This window comes from Culex pipiens, chromosome 3 (genome assembly GCF_016801865.2).
Source record: "Culex pipiens pallens isolate TS chromosome 3, TS_CPP_V2, whole genome shotgun sequence".
Classification (NCBI taxonomy): Eukaryota; Metazoa; Arthropoda; class Insecta; order Diptera; family Culicidae; genus Culex; species Culex pipiens.
The window spans coordinates 52,082,113-52,100,964 of record NC_068939.1 but is presented as its reverse complement, the minus strand read 5'-3'; the positions used below and the strand labels follow the sequence as shown (position 1 = coordinate 52,100,964).

Genomic DNA, 18,852 nt, shown 5'->3' with positions numbered 1-18,852 from the left:
CACAACAGTACAATTGAGTGCCATGTCACAGCGCCGTGCCCCGGAGAATTGAAATGAAAAATGCCACCACGTGTGTGTTCCTCTTGTTGGAGAAGGCGAAATGGAAGAGGAATCGTAATCAACGCCACAGGAGTGACAACGTGCTGACAACAAGTCTCCACGTGGCACGTCGCCGCTGGCAATGCTGCCTACCTTTTTACCAAACCAGCTTTGGGGAGCTGCAACAATCAACAGGAGTTCCTTCCCAGAAGGGCTGCTGGGGTGTTCATTTCACTGCCACGCCACGTGCACTCCACAACGGCAGCAGAATTTTCCACCCGGACGAGTAATTGAGTCCCTTTGCAGCTCACGTTGATGGGTGTCCCAAACTGATAAAAATATTTGCACGATTCGTTGTTAAAAATGCATTCATTGGTCATTGAATCCTGATGTTGGGGTTGCTTTTTATACTTGATTGGATGTGTAAAGAGACGAAGAATTCCTGGATGTCACTTCATCAGCGTAGACCAGTCAAACATACTCGAACAATCCCATCAAACAATAATTGAATACACATTTCACCTTTTTCAAGCCAGCTCGTCCCTTCAAGGTGATGACAAAAATGATGTCAAATGTTCCCATTTTTCGCTTTTGAAGCCAACAACCCAAAGCTCTCGTACTAAAAGTGACCGATTGAGCTTGTGCCCTCGAGTGCAACCCAACACTGACATGCAACGTCCCCTGGAGATGTCCCCAAATATAGAACACAGAGTTCGTTAGTGCTTCCCTTCGCAAAAAAGCACGTCCAGTGTGTCAACGATGAGTTGGCTAACTTAATTAAATCTATAAACACAACCAGGGTTGGTTTGATTCTCCTGAAAGGATCTCCACCAGCAACAGGACACTCTCCCCGTAAGGATCAATAGGTAACCCTTTCTGAGGAAAAGTCCGGGTGAAGTCGAGCCCTCTTCCTGCTCCTGACCACAATTTGAAAAGAACGAAAATCCCAAAAGCCACACCCATCTGGATGATGAGTGGACTGTGAGAGGAAGGTCCAAAGTGAATTAGTAGAGTATGTAACATCCCCAAAGAGGTTTTTTAATTGATGCAACTTGAATGCATTCGGTTAGGTCAAGATATGAATGAGGGTAATGGAGATTCATTGGAACAAGGGTAGTTAGTATCTTGGTTTTTAGTTTTTTTTTATGGAATTTACCGACAACTTAAGACACAACTTCCACTTACATACGTAAAATCACCTTTAAGTGACTTAAAAAAACTAATTTTACTTTTTTTTGCCCCAATAAAATCACTCATAACAGTCTCTTTACATTCTAAATCCATCCGTTGGTAACCACCTTGCCTTGAAATTGTTCTAACCCCTCAAATTGACTTTTACGATGGCATACGATATTACTGATTTGATTTCATTCCATCAAGATCGTTCCTCCTTTTTACGTCTCCACATTTGTCTGACAGAGAAACTACCAGAGCACAAAATCTCAGTTCTATTCCACCAGAGGAAAAAATGGAAGAAAATCGATTCCCCTTTCCACATGCTCTAGCCACCGCAGTAAGATAAAAGCACCGAAATCAAATAGAAAAAAAAGCTCTATGATGCTTTCCACAGACATCATTCCAGGCCCGGAAAACACAACTTTGTCCGGCTAGTAAAATTTAATAAATTTCGGAAGCAACTTCAGCGGCCCACCGAAATCCCGCTCAAGTTTCCATTAATAAAACAGTAGCACCTCCCTTCCGGTGGACAAGACGGAGCAGTGAGTATAAAAATTGAAATCCCTTATGAAATTTCAAATTAGCCCACACCGGAAGGAAGCCGCAAAGCTGCCTTGGCTGGTGGTGGGCCCCTAAAAGGAAACTCGTGTTGTATTTGCAAGGATAAACTTTATAGTGGGAACAAACCAACCAACCAACCAACCAGGAAGTATAAGCAATGATGGGTCTCCTCTGTTATTTTTAACGTGTTATGATAATGTTGGTTGACTTCAGAGAGGCTTGAGATTTCGCTGGGAAATGGGATTTGTTTTTGAATTGTGCTGCCCTCCTATTAGGGGCATCATAATCCGTTTGTTTCGCCAAATTCCTTTGGGTTGTGATGCTGCTGTATGAATTTTAAAATTAAAAAATGATTGCTTGATTGAGTTTGCTGCATACAGAAAAAAAGAGTTATCCGCGCGATAGATTAAAAAAAACGAAATTGACTTTATAGCTGTCGGCCACCATTGCTAGTACCAACCACTCCTTTCAACTACAAGGACTTTGCCGCCCTGGGCTCCTAAGTGTATGAGTACGGCGCCGGATATCCATATTTACACTTAGAATCAGGGATGGAATAATCGCAAAAAAAATCAATTTCGCTTGCGAACTTTCTTCACCCGCGAAAGAGAGAGGAGGCAAATCACGCAAAAGAAATTCGCTCCCGATATTCTCCAAGAAAATCAATCTGCAGATGATTTTTTGTGATTTTCCTTGTCAGCACTACTCAATAATATTTACGTGTGACGTTACACTTGCATGTGTAGTAGTGAGAAAAATGTTCCGCCGAAAAATCAAGAAGATGATTTTTTTTCGATTCTTTTTACCGATCTTTCGTGTGCGAGAGAGGAGAGCCATGCTCCCTTCGGATTTTTTCTCTTGATGAACATCCAGAGATTTTCTTTTGATGATGATTATGCCATCACTGCTTTAAAATTTTAAGAGCGTTCGCCGCGGGATTCGAGCAACCTCTGGATTGTGAGTCCAGTGCGCGGTCCGATTGATCCACACGGGCGGGACAAGATTTTCAAAAAGTTAGTATAAAACTGAAAAAATGTTGCATTATACCACAGACAAACAGATGTAAATTTCTTGCGCGCGTTCTTAACTAGATGGCTCTAGTGAAGCGTGATTGATGAAGTTTTGATAAAGTAGTTCAATGATTTACGGTAGTTCTTCTGTGATTATACTAATGACTAACGAATTGATTTTTATTAGGTACGCTTTTTTTTGTAAAATAATTGCTACTTTATACTGAAAACTCTATTTTTAAAGCAATTTATTATAAATTTCGTTTCGTTTGACACCTATATTTCAAGGTAAGCCTACTATTTGTAGTGAAATGTTGAGTAAATTATACCAAATACAATAACGTTATTCACTCAAAATTTCGCGTTCTTTGACACACGTAGTGCAAATAAGTTCTATGCTTATCTTATTTCAAGTATTTGTCTGCAAATAATCCTCAGAAATTGTTTTTGTTCAAAAAATTTGCAGATCAGTTTTGAAAAAAACTATATTTTTTTCAATTTAAAAAAAATCCGACGAAAATATTTTTTTTTTTCAAAAATTTGATAAACTTTACCACTTTTGAGATAAATCCATCCAAACCTTGAATTATTCGAAAACTTTGCCACAAAAAGGAAAAAGAAACAGGAAAAAAGGGTTTTTGGTTATTAACCAAATAGCACTCAATGTTCATATGCCGACATCTCAGCAACCATTATATCCGATTCGATTTTCAATGTCATAAAATGAAAAAAGGTAATTTTGTGATCTCTCTAATTAAAAAAATATCAATATTTGATTCCAAGACCAGCTGATGATTGAAAAGGCCTAATTTTACATCTAAACTGAGCCCTTTTCTAATGTTTGTCTTGAAATTGTATTTTTGGTAATATTTATATCGGAGAGTTTAAAACATTCTATGTATGTTTTTTTTTTCTTTTTGGCGATGAAAATCGGAAACTATGGACAATAATGAAACAAAACGATAAATCGCATTTTTTGCAAAAAATCTAATATTAGTTAAATTAATCTGAAAAACAGTGCAGCTTAAAAAAATTAGGCCGCTTTTCCAAGTTTTATAAATATTATGATATCTCAAAAAAATGAAACTCTACTACATATGCTTTGAACTGTTGGGTAAAAAGCAAATGTTGTCTTTTTTGTGCTATAAACACAGCAAAAAAAAATATTTTTTTTTTGGTGTAAAAAATGATTTTTTGAGTATTCATATTTTTTCCAGAATTGACCTAACCTCAACTTTGCCCAAAACAACAATTCATCAGAAATTCCGTTCGGAAGACACAGATTCTAGAATATTTAGTTACCACTTTCTTAAGCACAACCATCCAATTCATATGGAAACTGGTATGGATGAATCAATGACGAAAAATTACTTCTTTGTTCATAGGAAAAAAACTTACAAAGCTTAAGTCAAAATAAATAAAACATTTAAAATATCTTGTCGTGTCGTTATGGTTCATCGAAAATATTCTCATGCAAACTTGGGATTGATAAGGAAAGTAAATTTTGGGTGCTAATCCGTATTCGAATTTTATTCCAATTTTCAGATTCTCAAATAATGCATTTTTTAATTGAATGTGTTTTTTCATTTAATTATTTATGTTTTTTTTAATTTAAATGTTTTTTTTAAGTTTTACAATGTTAACATTGCTATGAATTCAAAATCAAATAAAAACGGTTCTTTTCAATTATCAAAACACTCGTTTTTGGATATCTTAAATTTTTCCACGGGTTTAACTATAGACCATTTTATCGAAAATTGAATTCATTAAACAAAATATTGAATAATTAAAAAAAATGAATAAAATTATTGTTTTTGAATCCTGTGATAATTTTTAGAATTTTTTGGATTTTTCAAAATTGCAATATGTTATTTGATTTGGATCTGGTTCAATGTGTTATCTGTTATCTAGACATTACTTCTATGAATTAATATGATTCAGGTATGACCTGTCTTTTGTTGTTGTAAAAACATTTAAAAACATACACTTTCCAATAATCTACCTATTTTTTTTTTATAATTAACTTTGAAATGTTTTCAAAAAGAATTTTTTTTCTAAACTAACTGGAACATTTCTCCTGTCAACAATATTATATTTTACTGTTCAAAAAACGGCGACAAAGCACATGACGGTCTCAAATTGTTCACACTAGCATTCTTTTTAATCTGTTGGCTTTTTCCGCATTTTTCCAGGTCAACGGCGAATACATCACAGCGTGTCCACATGACGACGCCGTCAACATCCTGCGGAACGCCGGAGATATTGTGGTCCTCACGGTGAAGCACTACCGAGCGGCGACACCCTTCCTCCAGAAGCAGTGTGAGTTTTTAATTTTTGTTGAAACAAATAGATATTCAAACGTTTGTTTAAAAAAAATGAATTAGAGTTTGCTCTTTACTCAACAAAGCAAATAAAGCTTCATTCTCACATTGAACAACGTTACATTTGCAGTTTTACTTGTTACAATGTTGCAAAATTTTCGCTCCATTACCTCCTAGGGCTGGTTGAAAAAAGTTCCACCACTTCACAAAAAGAAAAAAAAAAGAGCAAGGGAATTTTCATTTCGTTGGATTTATTTCCTGCCGCGATGTCATTTTTCATGTTTCATTTTCCTCTCTCATTTTTTCATTTCTCATGTTTGGGTTTCCCGGTGACCACCATAACCACACTCACATGGATGATGTTCTTGGTGGGATCAACGCTTTGGCAGTGAGTCGGGAAACGCCAGAATCGGACAACGATGCCACGTGTGCAGAGCTGAAGGTAAATGTTGGTGGGGTGGGACAATCGGGGAAAAAATATGTGCAAAATTCATAACGTAACATATCATGTGCGGTGTTTCATATTTTTATCTGCAGGCGGATGAGGTCTGGAAGTCGGCAAACAACAGCAGACCGGTGTCGATCAGTTCCGAGCCGGAAAATCGATGGATTGATCTGGTGTCAGGTGAGTGCTCTTTTATCTTTTTTTTGTCGAGCTAATTGTATCAGAGAGGTGTTTCAAATGATTTTGAAACCGAGCACTGAGGGATAACATTTAAAATATAATTAAAATAGTAATTTAACTATAATTTTTTACAATGGTACATGTTCTGCAATAAGCATCAAAATTACCTTAATAAAATTGCTATATAACTCAATAACTATTATCTAATTAGAATATAATTTACAACACATTTTTTCAAATTTGAAAACTTGTTGAAACTTGTAAATTTTCCTAGTTGTTGGAAAAATCCAACACATATACAGTAATTTCATTTTAAAAGAGCATAAACCGACAAAAAATCTCTGATTGGGATCGAGTATTTTTTCTGGAGATTCCATGGCCAAAATAACTAGATCCATATTTTTTTGTTTGGCCATTAGTGTGACCTACACCGTGATAGAGTGTTCCCAAAAATGGCAATTTTCGTAAATATCCGCAAAAACCACATTTTCCCAAAAGTCATGACTCCGCGCCGTTTCAGCCGATTTTTGTTGTGAGCAACTCAAGCAAAATCGGCCGATTTCGACCATTTTTTTTTTTTGTATTTTTTGATTTGACTCAAACTTTGTGGGAACTTTCCCTATGACCAAAGAAGCTATTTTGTGTCATTGGTTCACCCATACAAGTCTCCATATAATTTTGGCAGCTGTCCATAAAAAAATGGTACGTAAATATTCGAATATCTGTAACTTTTGAATGAATTTTCTGATCAATTTGGTGTCTTCGGCAAAGTTGTAGGTATTGTTGAGGACTATTGAGAAAAAAAAGGTACACGGAAAAAAATTTGCCAATTTTTTAATTAACATTTTTTACACAAAAACTCAATTTCCCAAAATACGTATTTTTTGATTTTCGAGATTTTTTGATATGTTTCAGGGGACAAAAACCCGCAACTTTTTACCCATAGAGAAACATGGTCAAAAAATCTGCCACCGAGTTATGAATTTTTGAAAAAATAGTGATTTTTGGGAAAAAATCAAAATTTCATGCAAAAACAAATCTGACAAAATATTTTAATATAAAATTGAATTTCCAATCGAAAAGAACTTTACAGATTTTTTGATATAAGGCTCTGTTTTAAAGATATAGCCACCGAAAGTTTGATTTAGGCGAAATATTTGCAGTTTTTCGATTTTTAAAAATAGTGACCAAGAGTGACCATTTCCAAAAAAAAATTTTTTTTGAAAAGTTCAGAAAATTGGCTTTAAAATTGTCAAAGAGACATTGAAAATTGGACCTCGGTTGCTGAGATACAGCGGCTTAAACAAAAAGAAAAACTAAAATTGAAGTTTTCTTAGTCTCACCCAAACAGCCAACCATTTTCTAATGTCGATATCTCAGAAACTAATGGTCCGATTTTCAATGTTAAAACATGAAACATTCGTGAAATTTTCTAATCTTTTCGAAAAAAGTATTTAATTTTTTTTACATGACTAACATTTTAAAAGGGCCAAACATTGACTATTACGCCCATTAAAAATGCTAGTCTTGATTTATTTTTTTCAAAAACATTATTTTTATAACAAATTATCTGGACATTTTAAAAAAAATATGGTTAGAAATGGTCACTCTTAGTCACTATTTTTATAAATCGAAAAACTGCTAATATTTTGCTAAAATCAAACTTTTGGTGGCTATATCTTGAAAACAGAGCCTTTTATCAAAAAATCTGTATGGTACTTTTCGATTGGAAATTCAATTTTACATTAAAAAATTACGTCAGATTTGGTTTTGCATGAAATTTCGATTTTTTTCCAAAAATCACTGATTTTTCAAAAATTAATAACTCGGCGGCAGATTTTTTGACCATGTTTCTCTATGGCTCAAAAGTTGCGGGTTTTTGTCCCCTAATCTCGAAAATCAAAAAATACATATTTTGGGAAATTGAGTTTTTGTAAAAAGCTGTTAATTAAATAATCGGAATTTTTTTTCCGTGTACCTATTTTTTTCTCAATAGTTCTCAACCATACCTACAATTTTGCCCAAGACACCAAGTTGATCAAAAAATTCATTCAAAAGTTCCAGATATTTGAATATTAACATACCATTTTTGTAAGGACAGCTGCCAAAATTGTATGGGTGAACCAATGACACAAAATAGCTTCTTTGGTCATAGGGAAAGCCCCCACAAAGTTTGAGGCAAATAAAAAAATACAATTAAATCCATTTCCGGTTTTGGTAGAGAATTGCTCTTGTCTAGGACTCAAGTGAAAGGTGATTTTTGTTGGCCTTCCAAAGAAAAATAGCTTGACCTGAAAAAAAGTTGTCCAAAAAATTCGATAAAAATATTTTCAGACATAGGCGCTTTAGTCCAGACTCCATCAAAACGGAATTTGAATGTTTAATATGACCTTTTCAAATGTTAGGCTAGGTTGTTGGGTCTTCAAACAATTTAATCATCTTTCAGTACCGTATTCTTGAGTGAATCGGAACAGCTTTTTAGACCATTTGTTGCGTAATATTTTAATATGATTTACTGGTTTTAGTTAGCACAGAAACAGAAAAACCAAATTTTCAAATCGATTTCTAAAATGAGAAAACAAAATATTAATATTTATTTTGAATTTATCTTGTTTTGAAGCATTTGCAAATATATGGTCAGTGAATCGGGACTACAGTCTGAATAGGGACAGCACGTTTTAGAGCTCTTAAAAGCTTCAAATTTGGGAATGAATGAACACATGTTGTTGCTCTGAATCTGATCTAACAGAAAACACTTCAAAAATCCAAGATATTATGCTGCAACATTGCTAAAACTGCTGTACCAATTCACTTCATGTGTCCCGATTCGCCCCAGATGATGGTATCCGAAGTTTCGGAAAGCTGAAATTCGAATATCCGAAGGTTTGTATTAGGCTTTCTTGTCAGAAAATTTTCAGCACATTCAAAGTATGTTTACTTGGCAGCTGGGGGTTTGTTTGCTTCAGATTAGCTATCTCTTTCTCGCAAAAAAATTTTTATGTGACTTCTAGCTGTTTTTTTTTTACTGACCGCCCGATATGTCAGCCAACATATTTCACAGGGATGTGACAGCTCGAGCTCGATCATTGTTTGCACCCGGACACTGTAACGAGAATGTCGTCATTTTTGGGTAAAATTAAAAAAAAATCATCATTTCTTACTTTTAAAATCAAATTTGAGTGCTGCGACGCCGTTTTACTGTAATTTGATTGGTAAATCGCCTATTTAATTACAAAATGCATTTTTCAATATTTCAACACCGCCATTTTGGCCGCCATCTTAGATTTAAAAATCTAAATTGCTTTACTGTTTATGTTCGCATGAATAGCCCCTGGCCGCGAAATTTGGGAAATACCGTGAAATTTAAAATATTCAATTTTTTAATCGCATTTAAGCTTTATTTTTTTAATTCAAGCATTTTCAAAGATTTTTACAAGCATTTTAAAAGCAGTTTACAAATAAAAAAGTATTTCATATCAGATCTACAACAATTTTTTAAAGATATTGTTCATTAGAATATTCAACAAAACGTAGATAGTTGCTTCACAGAGTACTCTGTTGTTGCTTTATTCCACAAAATTCCAAAAAGATTTAAAAAGAATATTAATCAATACTACTTTTAAAAAAACGCGATAAACACCTTTTTTAATTGTTTGTAAAATTTATTTAATTAATCAACTATATCTCACAACGATGAACAAATTGCATTTAAATATTTTTAATATAAATTATGTGTTTTGATTCAATTGATTAGTAAAATTATACCAATTGAAATCATATTTGTTAACCATTTTGCAATGTTTTATATTTTTCTTGAATTATCATTAAATGTAAAAACTGCTTTTAATGAAGTTTTGCCTGAACTTTATTTTTAAAAACTAAAATTTCACTATTGCTGAAAGTAAGGAAAGCAAATAAAAAAGAATGAATTAGAGGTTCAGGACGTGCTTCGTTTTGGAGGTATCTAAGCAAATTTGCGGCAGTGCGTGGCCGAATGGTTACGCTGTCCGCTTTGTAAGCGGATGATTCTGGGTTCGATTCCCATCTGCTGCAACCTTCCATCGGATGAGGAAGTAAAATGTCGGTCCCGGCCTTGGTTGTTAGGCCGTTAAGTCATTCCAAGTGTAGGAGTCGTCTCCATGCCATAAGTACAAACAACACACCAAGCCAAGCCTACTCCGGTGGAATCGCTGGCGGCGGTTGGACTCGCAATCCAAAGGTCGTCAGTTCAATCACTGGAGTGGAAGGTTCCTTGGAGTAAAAGAGGTTTGGGTGCTCTCCCCATTCAAGCCTTCGGACTCCTAGGTTCGAGCAGAAACTTGCAATAGAGACTACAAAAGACCCGGGGGTCGTTAATGTGGATGGTTTGATTTTTTGAAGCAAATTTATTGGTAAAATCTCAATAAAACTAAAACAGCTGAATCATAAATTCTTGACTTTTTTTATTAGGACCTTTAAACAAATATTTACATTGAGTGTATCCCTTTCACATATTATGTCAATGTTCATTGGAGTAAGCGGGATACACTCAATGTTTACATTTGTTTGTAAGACCTTATAAAAATTTAGACTTCAACTAGCGGAGATTCTTCAAAATTTCTCAAGATTAACCAATACTCCTTTTTTCAAATAAATAATTTGTGCCAGGGAGTTTTATTTTATATCTAGAAATACTGCTTACTTTTAAGACACTTTTCTGTTAATAATTTTGCAAAAAAACACACATTTTTACGTTTATTTTGAGCAGTTTTTAGAGTACCGTGAAATTGCCGTGAAATTTCAATGTTTTGTAATTGGCATGCCGCGTAATTTCGTTTTTTTTTTGCAGTGAAAAATCACTAGCCCTAGTGTTATTTTTTCGTGAAAAAACTGGTTTTTCTCATGCATCATTCATTCATAGAACAAAGTAACGGAACAGCATCTAATTCCAGCGTGCCTCTAATCATGTCACATCAGCTATTTGACGTTCAATTACAGCTCATAAAACGTGTTTTAACTGAAATCGGGTGATTATTTGTTCAATAGAAAGCTAGTAAGCAAGTTTCTATAAAAAGATTCTTAAAACACGTTAGCAAATTGGATGGAGTTAGGTGCGAGTGCTTAAACTGCCAAATATACGAGATTTTCCCCTATTGGATATTTTAGGCTTTTCTATAAGAGCTCACGATTTTGAACCAAGCTGCATCAATAACTCAAAAGTGATTAAAAAAATGCATATGGGACATTTCTGTGATCAGAGGCAGTTTAGGGGTCATACTTAAGCTTGACAACCGAAAAAAGACAACGAAAAAAAAATATTTTTGTGATTCGAATTTCCAAAGTGATTTTTTTCCAAGGCCTTCGGATAGTCGAGTCTGGACTGTATTCCTACCGCTCTCAACAATCGCATCAAGTACGGACTCCCCTTTCGAATCCACAAGCGTGAATCCTGTTTCACCAAACAACTCCCCCTGTGCACAAATGCCAGGTTTAATCCAATTTCAATAACCCCGTTTCCACAGTCCCCCTCATGATGGCCTACGTGACCCGGTACATCTACGGCACCGACAAGCTGCGGCCGAACGCGTTCGAGGTGCGGGGCCTCAACGGAACCACCACCGGAATCATCCACTGTGACGACCTGGCCATCCTGAGCCAGTGGCTCAAGTACATCACGGACAACATTGTCGGCCTGACCAGCCTGCAGGTGAGTTGATTCTTGATGAACTGCCTTCGGTGGACTGAGTTTTTTTTTCCTCCCAGATGAAGCTGTACAACCGAAACTTCCCGGTGGGCGAGCGGATCGAGTACATGGGCTGGGTGAACGAGGGCGTCATCAGCAATCACATCTCCTGGCAGAGCTACAAGCCGCGCTTCCTGGTGCTCAAGGGCACCGAGGTGATGCTGTTCGACGCACCCCCGCTGAACGTGGCCGGCCTCCAGAAGGCCACCGTCGCGTACAAGGTGTACCAGACGATGTTCCGCGTGGTCAAGGAGTCCGAGACGGTGGACTCGCGGCAACACTGCTTCCTGCTGCAGAGCTCGGGCCACGAGCCGCGCTACCTGAGCGTCGAAACGCGCCAGGAGCTGCTGCGGATTGAGAACAGCTGGAACGCGGCCATCGTCACCAGTGTGATTAAGCTGGGGGTGAGTAGAATTATGTTTATTAAACTTTTTTTTTATTGCTTCTTAAACATTGAAGTGTAAACACATTTTTAAAAGATTTTTTTTTCTTAATCGCAACTAAAACATATTGATAATATAAAAATAATAAAATCTATACACCTTACAATTCAAATAACAAAATACGGTTAAACTTTCCTTTATCTTTTTTGCACGTTCATTATGTGTAGCAAAACGTCCCAACCAATTAAGAAACCAAACAAAAAAAATATTTATTTTCTTTTAGTACCGTTTGAGAACACTTATCGTATACTTTTCGTCGTAGTCTCTCCACCCGCCCACCCTGCCCTGCATCGCATCTAACCCCGTTCTCTCCCCGTCTTTTTCCACCCCGTTTTTCGCTTGATTATTCTGTCTCCTCTAGCGCAAAACGTTCGCCGTGTCGCACCACGGCAAAACCGGCGGCCTCACGCTGGACTGGCAGCAGGGCTTCTCGCTGACCGAGGGGGCCGACGCCAGCGTCATCTGGCAGTACAAGTTCTCCCAGCTGCGGGGCTCCAGCGACGACGGCAAGTCCAAGCTGAAGCTGCACTTCCAGGACCACGAGACGCGCTCCATCGAAACCAAGGTACGAAAACTGGGAGGCAAAGCTCTGGGAAACCGACGATGTGATAGATTGATGTCACGGTTGAGGAACTGAACCAGAAATCGTTACTCTTTGATTTAATTATTCTGAACATTAGCTGCAAAAAACTAACTGAGCAATTCTCTACGAAATCGGTCGATTTAGACCATTTTTATTTTTTGTATTTTTGATTTGGCTCAAACTTTGTGGGGGCCTTTCGCATGAGCAAAGCAGCCATTTTGTGTCATTGGTTCACCCATACAAATCTCCATAAAATTTTGGCAGCTTGTCATATAAAAAAATAGTACGTAAATATTCGAAAATCTGTAACTTTTCATGGATTTTTTTTTATTGATTTGGTGTCTTCGACAAAGTTTTAGGTATTAATGAGGTACACGGAAAAAAATATGATTCTATCCCAAATCTGTACTCAAAATTTTCTGATTTAATTTTTATGTAAAATTGGACATTAGATTTTTTAAGTAAGGACTCCGTTTTCAAGATATAGCTACCGAAAATTTTATTTCAGCGAAATATTTGCAATTATTTAATTTATAAAAATAGTGACCATGAGTGACCATTTCTGAAAATATTTTGCGGAAAAGTTCAGAAAATTTGCTATAAAATTGTAGATTAGATCTCTGGTTGCTGAGATACAGCGGCTTAAAGAAAAAGTAACAGGAAAATTGAAGTTTTCTAAGTCACACCCAAACAACCCTCCAATTTCTAATGCCGATGTCTAAGCAACTGAGCAACTCTCTACGAAATCGGCCGAATTCGAACATTTTTATTTTTTTGTATTTTTTTATTTGACTCAAACTTTGTGGGGGCCTTCCCAATGACCAAATAAGCTATTTTGCGTCATTGGTTCACCCATACAAGTCTCCATACAATTTTGGCTGCTGTCCATACAAAAATAGTATGTAAATATTCAAACAGCTGTAACTTTTGACTGAATTTTCTGATCAATTTGGTGTCTTCGGCAAAGTTGTAGGTATTGTTGAGGACTTTTGAGAAAAAAATAGGTACACGGAAAAAAATAGCAGATTTTTTAATCATCTTTTTTTCACTAAAACTCAATTTCCCAAAATACGTATTTTTTGATTTTCGAGATTTTTTGATATGTTTTAGGGGACAAAAATCCGCAACTTTTGAGCCATAGAGAAACATGGTCAAAAAATCTGCCGCCGAGTTATGGATTTTTGAAAAAATAGTGATTTTTAGAAAAAAAAATCGAAGTTTCATGCAAAAACAAGTTTGACATAATTTTTTAATGCAAAATTGAATTTGCAATCGAAAAGAACTTTACAGATTTTTTGATAAAGGGCTCCGTTTTCAAGATATAGCCACCAAAAGTTTGATTTTAGCGAAATATTTGCAGTTTTTCGATTTTTAAAAATAGTGACCATGAGTGACCATTTCTAAAAATATTTTTTAACGAAAATTGATGTTTTCTAAATCTCACCAAAACAACCCACCATTTTCTAATGACGATATCTCAGCATCTAATGGTCCAATTTTCAATGTTAATGAATGAAACATTCGTAAAATTTTCTGATCTTTCTCGAAAAAAATATTTAAAAAAAAAATTCAAGACTAACATCTTAAAAGGGCCAAACATTAAATATTACGCCCATTTATAAATTTGAAAAAAATACAAATAAAATCCATTTCTCGTTTTGGTAGAGAATTTCTCAATAGGGAATAAATCTCAAACCCTGGTTTTGAAATTTGAATGAAAAAAAAGTTTTTAAAATGCAAAAAATGGCCAGTTTTTTTTGCAATCATCAAAATATCAAAATATTGATGACATATTTTTTCCGCGGTGCAAAAACTATATGCAGTACTTACATTGGAGTTTCACATAAATAAATTCCAAATATTTTCAAAACGAGCCAAAACATGCTAAATATTAACATCAAAGCAGGATAATTCATTTCAAATTGTTTGCAGTTCATTAGACTTCTATTCTATAATTTTATTTAAAAAAAAAAAACAACTATTACCCCTCTTTATATGTTCTAATTAGGGGAAATATACCCTTTCTAGGGCCTCGTGGCGCGGTGGTTAGCGGCTTCGGCTGCCGATCCCTAAGTTGTTATGGGGCGCGGGTTCGATTCCCGCCTTATCATCCTGGCCTTCTATCGGATGGGGAAGTAAAACGTCGGTCCAGTTGCGTAAAAGAGGTTTTGAGTGACTCACCACACCTAACCTTCGGACGCCTAGAAATGAGCAGAAACTTGCAACAGAGCCCACAAAAGACCCGAGGGTCGTTAAAGTGGATTGCTTTGCTTTTTTACCCTTTCTAATCAAACACCTATCTTCGTCATATGGAGAGTAAGCACGCAAATTTATGCCATTTACTGGCCAAAAAGATCAAATTTAATGCACTTTTGATCATAATTTCTATTTTGCGAGACCATTTCTCATCATTTTGGTTGCACACACATCCACACGCAAGATTAGAGGTTAACTGCTTAACGAAAGTCGCCATCAGTATCTTTTAACTTGCGCTTAAGATATAAAATTGCTTCCAACTACCGGCAACATGTTCTTTTGCCCATTAGTTAGTCACTCACTTGAAAAATAATCCCGAAAAATGTAAATAATTAGCAAGCGCCATAAAAAAAAAACGCGTTAAGTCGTTTCAATTTTGAATACCGATTCTAATCGAAGTCTGATGAAAACCGAGCGAGGAGCGAAGGCAAATAAAGAACATAGGGTGGCCACCAACACCACCAACATGCTGGTGCAGCGCCTGTTGGAGTGAGCAAGTGCTGCCAGGAAACTTTCGCTATAAATGCTACTTTTCGTGAGTGTTCGCTTAAAATTTCATCAATTTTGGCAGCACTAAGCAGACCCAAAAGAGCGCTGGAAGAAAAAAAAGAACTAAGCTGAAAATAGAAAAATGGGCGTGGCCCAATGCACTCGACTGATAAGAATGCATTTTAAAATATTTTTTTTTAAATGCTTGTAAAAAGAATAGCATAACTTTTAACAAAAATGAAAATAAACAGAAATGTGCACAAAAAGTTGCTCTACTTGTTTGTGTACTTGGTTTTAGTGAATTTCAAGGAACAATCCAGATTATCCAGCATCATTCAAACACGACCGCTTATGAGGCTTAAAATGGGCATATTTCCCCTATTGTTATTTATTTTTTATAAATAAGCAAACGGGAAAATAGAACAAAGACATTCTAACCATGCCAGAGTTTTCCATACAAATCAATTAAAACGCGTTTTCGTATTCAAGTGACACAACTTTGAAAGTCACAGTAATTTTTCTTTCATTCATTTATTTCATCAAAAACACGGATTTCATGAAGAATTGCTTAGCAGTAAAATTGACCAGTCCAATCAACCAGATATCAATCTATCCGATCGGATGACCGGCTTGATTTCAGTCCCTTAAAACTTTCCTTCCGTGCAATCTTGCCCTTTGTGTGCGTGTGTGCGTTTCACTTTCCTCAGTAAAATAAAAAAGTTCTTTTCACCTTTTCATACTAGTTTCTGATTTTCAATTTTCTTTCTCTTTTCCTCTCTCTCTCTCTTTTTCTTTCCTATTTCTTCCGCTTTCCCTGAAAACTTTTCCAATCTGTTATCTGTTTGTGTTTCCCTCTACTTCTTATCTCGCTCTCTTTATCTTTCCAATTACAATTGTTGTTGTTTTTTCTTCTTCTCCTTTTTTTCACTTCTAGGAGCTCGAATGCCAAGTTCTGCAAAGTTTGCTCTTTTGCATGCATGCGTTTTTAACGGCTAAAGTTGCTTCGGTCGACCCGGCCTTTTTGAGTTCGATTCAGCAGGCTTGAATTTGCGCTGAGGCTGAGGCCGCTGCCGAGGCTGAATCTGCCGGGGACGATTGTGACTTCGACGACGGTGGAAGCATCCTGCGCGTGGTTATCCTAGAGTCGTAAGCCCGTGGGGGGTGGTCAAACGCAGCAACAATCAAAAGCCAGACTAGCGAAAAAAAAAGTGGGACTCACTAGCCAAAGAGGACGGATTGGGTGGGTTTAGTTAGAGGAGGAGCTTAGGTCAGGTTTTGATGGCCAACGGGTTAAGGCAGATACACGACCTTGAAGAAAACCCCAGGCGACCGGGCGTAGTTTTCCAGAATTGATACTAAAATTGACTGATTTTCAAAAGTACTTGCTTTAGTTGATAGTGAAAAAGAGAAAAAAACGAGAAGAGGACGGAAGAAATGTAAACCAAGGTTACAGTAGACTAATTTATCTCCCCAATAATCGTAAGGAAATCTCCCCCTCCCCCTTTAATCTTAGTAAATCTAACTGGATCGAGGCGAGCCGAGTCGGCTGAGTTTCGGTTTCTTGTGTTATCGAAAGGTGCTAATGAATAAAATCACAGAAAATGAAACAATGAATGCAAAGTGAAACACATAAAGTTGTAAAGTTATTGTGTACGTACACGAAAAAAAAACACATATACATTATCACAACCACACACGAACAGGCACACTTCATCATCTTTATACATTTGATTTTCGTTTGATTCACATTTTCGTTGGTATTTTTTTCTGTTCCCGCTGGCTATTGGAAGGAATTTCCGTTAAGGTCAGGTAAGTCATGGTTTATGCTTCTGTAAAAATGGCAAAGCTAAATTAGATTCAGCACAGTTAAATTTTTGTTTTCATTTTGCTCACAAAATACCGAGCAAATCGACACTGTCGTGCTATCTTGTCGCACCCGCCATTTCGACGTTCCGAGAAAAACGCGTTTTAATGTTTGACCTTGAAAAAACAAAAACGAAAGCACGCAATGTAAACAATAACAAACACGTTTTGTTTGGCTGACCGTTCTGAGCATTGTCCTAAAGTTTGGTTGAATTTGGTTGCCGAAATCCCGAGTTATAATTACAAATGTTTACGCTAGTCCAGCTCGTACTTGTGTCAAACGAGTTCTGACCTGATGCACCGAGTTTTTTCGGTTTTTAATGAATAACTCAAGATTGAAATCGAACTTTGGGATCTGTGAAGGTTCTTAACTCAATTCGGCCTAAAATGCACATGCGATAAGTAAGCACGACAGCGACAACTTACTGCTGATAGTGCTGCCAGAAAAGCACACATCAAAGTTTGGAGTTTTGAAGCATAAAGTTAAGTTGTCGAACTAAAATCTCATACAATCTAAAATCTTCAGGGGTCTCACAAATTTCGAAAAACCAAAAGCATCAATTTTAAGGGTTAAATCCCATATAAACTTCAAGTCGAGAGTGCAGGCTCCTGTCACAAAATTGACTCAATTTGACAATTTGACATCTTGGTAAGAAATTTGTTGTAGATTTGAGATGTTTATATTTAAAACTCCTGGGAAAATATCTCTTAAATAAATTTAGTCCAAAATGCACGTGCGACAAGATATCACGAAAGCAACGAAATGAAGGTAAACATCGCGGCGTGTAAGACACAGAAAAGTGAATTTTTTTCTGGATGTCGTAGCTAAAATAGCAATAAATAATTCATTTAATACGTTGGCAGTCAACTTGTATTTTTTTATGTTTTATTAAATTCTTGTGATAAATTTGGTTTGTTTATTTGTTTTATGTCAAATACTTGAACTTTAGATTGACCGAAAAATAGAATTGTTTGGAATTGACAAACAATTTAAGTTTAGTTGCCACAGATATTTATTATTTTATGTATATGGAGTTATTTTAAACTTCCCACAATTTTTCGTAAATGCGATACAGTCCAAACTCGATTATCCGAAGGCCTCGGAAATAATCCATTCGGATAATCAAGTCACGAATTTTTTTTTTTTTTTTAATAGTTGAGCATGAAAAAAATACAAAAATGTGTTCGTAATATATTGTAGAATAGTGATGGATTAGTTGAACATTTGCTAAGCAATAGAGGACTTTCCAACTTAAAATCGTGATATCTTTCAATTTACCCTGAGATTTTGATGAAATTTAATGTAAAAAAAATCTCAGCAATCGAATGCAATTGTAAGCTATCCCGTAAGTGCCGGTCCAAATTATTTTAAAAAAAAACCTTTTAAAACTCCAAAAGCATTATTTTTATATCAGGCAGCACTGTACGTATATTTTGAGTACGCTATTGGATTCTACCAAGGTTTTTAAGGATAAAATTGTCGAGGTTCGATAACGATAACGATAGATCGATAATTCTATCGGCGATAATTTTATCGACGATAACGGCACGGCGTGTTTTCTAGAACAAACTTTTCAGGAAAAAACAGTCATCGCTACTTTAAAATGTGTCTTATAGGAAATTTTCTCAGCTTTCCAATGCTTCTTAGAGCGAAATGTTTCATCAGCAAATTTCTGAGATATCTCTTTTTTAAGTTTTTTGGTTTTGAATTTCTATATTATTTACTAGAAACTTTATACTAACAGTTCAAAAAACTTATCAAAT

At 35.9% G+C, this 18,852-nt stretch overlaps 1 protein-coding gene across 2 annotated transcripts in view; it reads left to right on the top strand.

Moving 5' to 3' along the window:
* Positions 1-16,973, top strand: part of LOC120412896 (gamma-1-syntrophin) — a 97,478-nt gene extending 80,505 nt beyond the window's left edge. For both annotated transcript variants that reach the window (XM_039573526.2, XM_039573527.2), the window contains 7 exons: positions 4,979-5,105; positions 5,497-5,549; positions 5,645-5,732; positions 11,234-11,418; positions 11,475-11,858; positions 12,259-12,462; positions 16,160-16,973. In XM_039573526.2, coding sequence (XP_039429460.1) covers positions 4,979-5,105; positions 5,497-5,549; positions 5,645-5,732; positions 11,234-11,418; positions 11,475-11,858; positions 12,259-12,462; positions 16,160-16,270 — 1,152 coding nt within the window. In that variant the 3' untranslated portion in view covers positions 16,271-16,973. The remainder of the gene's footprint in view (positions 1-4,978; positions 5,106-5,496; positions 5,550-5,644; positions 5,733-11,233; positions 11,419-11,474; positions 11,859-12,258; positions 12,463-16,159) is intronic.
* The last annotated feature ends 1,879 nt before the right edge of the window (positions 16,974-18,852 follow it).